Source organism: Ailuropoda melanoleuca, chromosome 3 (genome assembly GCF_002007445.2).
Source record: "Ailuropoda melanoleuca isolate Jingjing chromosome 3, ASM200744v2, whole genome shotgun sequence".
Classification (NCBI taxonomy): Eukaryota; Metazoa; Chordata; class Mammalia; order Carnivora; family Ursidae; genus Ailuropoda; species Ailuropoda melanoleuca.
The window spans coordinates 57,502,061-57,509,698 of record NC_048220.1 but is presented as its reverse complement, the minus strand read 5'-3'; the positions used below and the strand labels follow the sequence as shown (position 1 = coordinate 57,509,698).

At 37.4% G+C, this 7,638-nt stretch overlaps 1 protein-coding gene across 7 annotated transcripts in view; it reads right to left on the bottom strand.

Moving 5' to 3' along the window:
* The window catches only part of XRCC4 (X-ray repair cross complementing 4), a 306,485-nt gene that overhangs the window by 79,948 nt on the left and 218,899 nt on the right, over positions 1-7,638 (bottom strand). For 4 of the 7 annotated variants that reach the window (XM_034656459.1, XM_034656463.1, XM_034656464.1 and 1 more), the window contains one exon: positions 5,644-6,489. In XM_034656459.1, the coding sequence (XP_034512350.1) occupies positions 6,378-6,489 (112 nt within the window). In that variant the 3' untranslated portion in view covers positions 5,644-6,377. Of the gene's footprint in view, positions 1-5,643; positions 6,490-7,638 lie in introns of those variants that run through there. The other 3 variants (XR_004624123.1, XM_034656460.1, XM_034656461.1) reach the window with 1 other exon arrangement.

Here is a 7,638-nt window from a genome sequence, read left to right as displayed (position 1 = left end):
GGCTTTTTCAGGGAACTCAAGTTCGGCCACGCCATGAGGATCCCATTTCTTTCCCTGATCTAGTCAGCTAGGGCTCGGGTTGGGAGGCGGGGCAGGGGCAGGAACATAAAACAAGGGTACTATATTGGACGCCCCTTGTACACCACCTCAAAATCCTCTGGGCCCCACCTCAATAGCTGCCATTTCTTTGGCAATCAGATCCAGGCAGGTTTAGCTCTACTTCAGGCAGATAACCGACCCTGTGCTGCTCTCGTCTCCTGTCTGGGGCTTCCCTGAGACTGCAGCTTTGGTCACCTGCAGGAACCTGCTATGTATTAAATAGGGCCCAAGTGAAATATATGGGAACAAGGCTTTCACGACACCCTTTAGCAATGGAAACAGCAACCCACGGATAAATACTTCTCCCCTTGGATGTACAATCCTGAGACAACTTTCAGAAGGTAACTCAGAAGATCCTGGCGGCGTGGAGCATGTCATCCTTAGGGCTGGCCGCCTTGATACGGCATCCTTGCACTGGTTTCTCCTCCTTTCCTTTTAAATGCTTCCAGTCCAGCACTCCTGCTCCCTGAGAGCAGATTCCCAAATAAATTGCCTGTATGCAAGCCCTTATCTCAGGCTCAGTTTTCAGAGGGATGTAGAGTTAAGACAGATTCCTACAAGGGTCTTGTATGAGCAGGTTCCATAAAAATTGTCTACTCCACCTACGTATATTTGCCTAGCTGTGTTATTTCTAAGATAGTAATTAAGTTGGAGACTGTCTCTAAACCAAACATAGGTAGTTCAGGACTAACCTATGTTCCCTTTACTGAAACAGTAGTCACCAAAATTGCTCCTGCTCTTAATGAGAATAGTGCAGGCTCCAATCTCCCTCCTTTCCTGAAGAGCCAAAAGCCTTCAGGGACAAAGAGACCCTCATTCAGAAAATACAGTTCCCTGTGAGATTTTGAGATGAGAGTTTAGGATGAAGGGCCTCCAAAAGAGGGAAGAAAAATAACATATGAACAATTAAAATTTGTAATCAATCTTATTCGAATGCAGAGGAAAATGAGAAAGTGGTGATGATAGTTGGTAAATGGAATGACATGTGCATAACTAAAAGGGAGAAAGTGAGTAGAAGGTAGGCTGGAGAGTGTTTTAGGTGGACGAGATCAGAGGTGGGAGTTAGTAGATGAGAGGACAGGAGATGGATGGTCAGTTATGAAGCAAGCACAAAATGCTTGTCATGTATTTTTCAAGGTACGTTTTTCTGATTATCAAAATACGGACAAAAAACACTGCAGGCTTGCTCACAGAACACTTGCAAATGAAATCTGCCCTCCTGAAAAGCACGCATTGGAAGTTTTCAGAACAGCAGTGAAAAATTTTATTTCAAACAATAGCTAGAAATGGATAGTTTTTTTTATTACTATCATTCTCCCTTACGAATTGTGTTAATACCTATGTTTTGCATTTCCTGATGTATAGACAAATTCATGAGGTTGTTCATGAATTTAGATGCCAGCTATTTAATTTCATTTTATTAAAAATGGATTCTATAAATAACACTGAGTGCAAGAATTAAGAGACACAAAAGGAAGAGGGCTGGCTGTTTCTGGGCAGTATCTGTTGAGGACCCATTGACTGGTTTCCTTTCTCATTCCCAGATATCCGGAAAGGGCCCCACAATCTCATTTCTGGCACTATATATCTTCCCACAGAAATGTCAGCTTGAAGTATAGAGCTCAATTCTTATTATGTCTTTATTACATAACTTAGTTTCACACTAAATCCACCTGGCCAATATTCCTTCCAGGATGCCTTCTAACTTTTGTCTCCTTCATTCTGTGGACTCACAATTACAAACTTGAACATTAACCTCAAATCCCTACCTCCACTACCCTCTGCACTCTCTCTGATCTGGCAGATAGCTTCATCCTCAGTTCACTGTCCCCGCCCTACCAATTTCTCTTACCCTCCTAGCTGGATCTTTTATCTTCTGTGGATCTTCACCCATAACTTTTAATTCTTTGTTCTTCTCTTTATGCCACTTATCCTCCCACACCTTGATATTACAGTTCATCACAGAGTGGTTTGGGGCCCCAATCTTAACCCCTTCCATATACTTCCACTCTTTGAGAGCAGGCCCCAAATTTCACCTACTGGAACATGTAAGCTCCACAGCAACAGAGCACATGTATCACTCATTGTTGCACCTACTGCCCAAAACAGAGACTGACACAAATGCTTAACAAATATTTGGTGAATGGATGGATTTATCCTTTAATTCTTCACGTGGCCCAGTTCTGTATTTTGTGCATAACTGATCCTTTATAAACATTTGTTGAATCAAATCTACCCAATTAAGAGCTACTTGGCTCTAAAACATAGGGTCTAGTATTTTATAAATTTGAGTTATAGGTCACTAAGAAAAACTTGTCTAAAGTAGTTTCCTGACCTTTTAAAACTACATAATAAAGACATCTCTTCCTGAGACGGGACTTTTTCTTTCATGAACTTCCCTAATGAGGCCTAAGTCATACCATCTGATTATAGACCANGACGGGACTTTTTCTTTCATGAACTTCCCTAATGAGGCCTAAGTCGTACCATCTGATTATAGACCAGAGCCAAGAATTATACATTTTAAGTTGAAAAAAACTTCAAAAATGCAAACACCTTGTTTTACAACAGAGATTAAAAAAGGCCAAAAAAATCAAAAACAAAAGTCATGCTGTATTATAACTTAATTCTTGTGCCTGTTTTAGTGTTTTCTTGAAACAATCTGTTTTTGAGTACAGACAACAGAAAAATGTGAGGAAAAATCGTGGCATAGAATGACCAGATATGGATATCTTAACACCAAACCTATAGGTATCTGTCTACATAACACAAAATGTAAAACTATCCCGTCAATTTCTCCACACTAGATATAAAGGAGGGAACCATAACTATGGACTTATTATGCTCTGTCCTAACCAGCTGAATCAATCTGACACACAATAATGGTTGAAAAGAGCCACTGCCCTGGAAAAATACTATCAAAATTTTGTAAATATTATGAATTTTATAGATTCTGCTGCTACAATTACTAGGAAAAACTCTTTGAACATCACTCTCTCATCTCTAGTGGGTTAATAGCCAAAACTGTTTTCTTCTTTTCTTTTACTTAAAAAAATTGTACATGTATGTGTACACACACACACACACACACACACACACAGTTGTATACTAATTTTGGTTATTCAGATGAGATGACATTATTTTGAGATTCTGGTACTTTATGTACAAATTTGGAATTTCCCCTTGGAATATTCCAAGACAAATCTCAGATTATATGAAACTCATTATTATAGTATAGTTCCTATGTAACTGAGTAGAATTTTAGACTTATCAAGTCTATAGACTTATAATTATATTTTTATATTTTACATATTTACATTTACATTTATTTTAAAGTTTTTTCTCTTAAATGGAAGCCACTACGGAAATAAAAATGCAGTAAAATTTCTATTTAAAATATTCTGTTGTTCCATTGACTTAATAAAATACTATTTCTGATATCAACAATATGTGTAATTCTTTCTCCTTCACTCTCTGATCAAGCCTACATGCATACATATTTTTGCATGTATTATTTATAATTAATCATAAAAGGTACTTGAGCTTTCTCAACAATTATTCTTTTGTATCAAATCAACTGACTAAATTTCAACCTTAAGTTTATTTTCAAAACAGTCTAATAACTTAAAGAAACATTTCGAGTGCCTACTTTGTGACAGACATGCATTTATTCATTCAACAAATGCTTACTAAAAGCCTTTGTGAATCTAGTCCTATTGTAGGAACTGGAAATAAAGAGATAAAACAGATGGCCATGGCTCTGCTATGATGGGGCTTATTTCCCACTGGGAGACAGACAGAGGAAAAAATTATTCTAGGTAGTAATATGCACAGTGAAAAAACACTCCAATGAGACAGTGACTGGGAGTGTGCTCATCTTTAGAAAGGGTTTTCAGGGAAAGCACCTCCGAGGGGGTGACATTTGGTTTTAGACCTGAAAGATGAAAAGAAACCAACCATATAAAGATGAACATTCTGAGTGTATGGCCCAACAATACAATGGTTCTGAGATGTGGCCTACTTGAGGGACAGTAAAGAGCAAGGCAAGCAAAGAGAAAGGAGCAGGAAATCAAGGAGAGAGATAGGTAGAGGCGAGATCATATCAGACCTTATACGCTGTGGTAAGGAGTATGAGCTTTATTCAAAGGGCAAGGAGTAATTACCATTGGAGGGTTTCGATCCAGGCGTGAACTGATCTTACCTAAAATTAAAAAACTTCAGTTTGTCTGCATTGCAGAGCAGGAGGTGAGCAGCGAGACCAGTCAGGAGGCAGATGTAGCAGACACAGAGAGAGAAGTAGATAGAGGCAAGTGGCAATTTGGAGGTAAAAATACCAGGATGTGGGAGAAGAGGGAAGCAGAGGCACCAGGGAGGATTCCTGGGCTTCTAGCCTGGAGCTACTAGGTACGTGGTTGTGCAATCTGTTGGATGGGGAAGACTGGGGCAGAAAAAGATGGTTAACACAATCAGATCTCTGCTTTACATGTATCTAAACATCCAAATAATCACCCAAAGCAGATAGATGTACTCAGATTTTTAAGAAACTCCTTTTGCGATAAATTAATGATAAAGTAGGGGCACCTGGGTGGCACAGTGGTTAGGCGTCTGCCTTCGGCTCAGGGCGTGATCCCGGCGTCATGGGATCGAGCCCCACATCAGGCTCCTCCGCTACGAGCCTGCTTCTCCCTCTCCCACTCCCCCTGCTTGTGTTCCCTCTCTTGCTGGCTGTCTCTATCTCTGTCAAATAAATAAATAAATAAAATCTTTTAAAAAAAATAAAAAAAAATTAATGATAAAGTATACACCTGACCTTTGAACAACATGGGTTTGAACCATGCAGGTCCACTTATACACAGATCTTTCACAGTATATTAGTTATATGTATTGTGTCTTCCCTAGGATTTCTTAGTAACATTTTCCTCTCTCTAGCTTAGTTTATTATAAGAATGCAATATATATAATACATATAAATACAAAATATGTATTAATTGACTTTAAATTATCAGTAAGGCTTCCAGTCAAGAGTAGGTTCTTAGTAAAGTTTTTAAGGAGTTAAAAATTATACACAGTTTTTTGACTATGCAGGGTATCAAGTGCCCCAACCCCTACAGTGTTCGAGGGTCAACTGTATGTATACATATACGACTACGGAAATAGAACTCTTCTAATTTTGGAGATATTAGCATATAAAAGGTATTTAAAGTCACAGAAAAGCCAGGGAGACAATGCAGGTAATGAAAAGAAGAAAGCTGAAGATTAAGCCCGAGGCACTCAAACACTTAACTGTTGGTCAAGGAGAAAGACTCAGGGGCCAAAAAGAAAGAGGAATACAAACAGCCTACGGTACTGCAAAAATCAGATGAAGAGAATGCTTACTGAGGAGAAGTGACTGACTGTGTCAGGTGTAGCTGAGGGGCTCAGTAAGATGAGGACTGAGAATGGAACAACCATTGACTTTAGCAACATAGTGGTCACTGTTAACTTTGAGAACCATGGAGAAAATGATGTTCAACTGGAGAGAAATGAAGACAAAATGAGAGGGTAGGAGGTAGAAATAGTATTTTTTTTTAATTTGCTAGATGTTATTGAGGATAGATAAATATCACAAGATCCTTGTTTTCAAAGAAGGCCCTTAATGTATAAGAAACCTTTCATCAACAATCACTGAAAAATATGTCTTTGGTTCAAAAAGGGGTTACATTTACATTAATAAGCACCTTGCAAAGCCTATTACTATAAAAAAGGAAAAAGCTAAGCTAAATAACACATTTTATTAAAAACACAAAGTCTTCAATGCATCAACAATTTTGTCATCAGATTTTGAGATTATCTGTGTACAAACCAAAAATAAATTTTATACATCACTTCACAAATTAAAATGCTCAAACACTGTTCAGAATACGACTATTCAAAAAAGAACTGTAGACATTTTCTTTGTCCTATTTCCAAACTCTTTCTAGACAGGATGTTAGACAGCTACCACATATAATACGTGTGAATTAAATAGGATAAATGTGTCCTTTGCAATAAAAAGTCTGAGATTTTATGTAATTATAGGCATGTGAATGAATAGTTTAGAATAATGTACCACTGTCATCAAATCACATCTTCATATACATGTATAATCCATTCTGCACAATGATTTCAATTCAGTGTGTATGTAATTAAATTGTAAGGTACAGTAATAGCTGCTGCTGAGTTGAAATCTTGTTTTTTTAGTTTAAAGAAATGAACAGAAAACATAATCTAGTGAACATCAAAGTACCTTTTTGAGACAGTTAAATCTCATCAAAGAGGTCTTCTGAACTACTGTTTCTCAGAGTTTCTAAAGACATGTTTTCAGCTGAGCTGTGCTCCTTTTTTGACGTCTCAGGCAGTGGAGGACCAAGCCTAGAGTAAAAAGAAAATCAGGAGAATTTTATTCTAAAAAATGCCATATAGGGTAAAAGAAAATTAAGAGATACATAAGTGAAATAAAAGTTAAATTCTACTTCAGAATTGGTTTAGAGACTCATTTCCCTATGCTGCATTAACATAAAAAAAGAGATGAGAATTTAATTACTTTAACTGCTTTAGGATTAATCTGTCTCTATTCTGAGCTAACAGAAATTCAAGGGCCTACAACAATACTCATAATTAAGGTCAAGATATAAAATATCCTCTGTGTTGTCAGCACTTTTATGCCAAGATACAGAAGGTCTATCTCTCAAGCCATTTCTTTAATAATCCCATCACAATTTACAGCTTCCTTTGGCTCCCTTAGCTTCTACCTGTTAACATCCATTTTAATCACTTAATATCAGAAAGTTCTGATCACATGAATTTTCTTTAGTGGTCTTTCGATTATAAGTGTATATAACTAATAATGACTGATGTTGATGAAATGTTGTTGGCCCACATTCACTTACTGAATTTACATATCTTTATTTAATAACTGAATTTTATTCCATTTCGGTATTGAAGTTACATCAATGGGCTGACCTCTGTATTTATGTAAATGTTATCTTTCAGTCCTAGGATAAAAGGGATGATGATCACAGATTGTTAACTGGACTTGTAAAATGGTAAACTGCAGGGCAACAGCTCAATCAGAAAGACCCTTGTATAAACCTTGTCAGTGGTTCTTTGTGGAACCTAAATAAAACATGCTTAATATTGACAATTAGAGGTGACCTCAGGGGCAATTATGACTAGGCTGAGTCACCCCACTAAAACTCAGTAATGCCCCCAACTTTGAAGGCAGAGGCGGAGTCACGGCAGCTAGGTATGGCTGAAAGAGAACGGGACTTGAAGTCAGGACACCTACATGTGGATCCAGGTCTATTTCTTCTTAGCTATGTGACTTTAGACAAGTCATTTAACCTAACTAGACTTCTGTTTTCAAAACTGGAATAATATTTGCCTCAGAGTGGTCTAAAGATTAAATGAGGTGTCATGTATGAAAATGCTTGTAAATTCCCACAAAACAATCGGAAACTATTATAGTTTTATATAGTATTATAGCCTCTAACACTGCATAAACTACCAAAAAACCCAAAA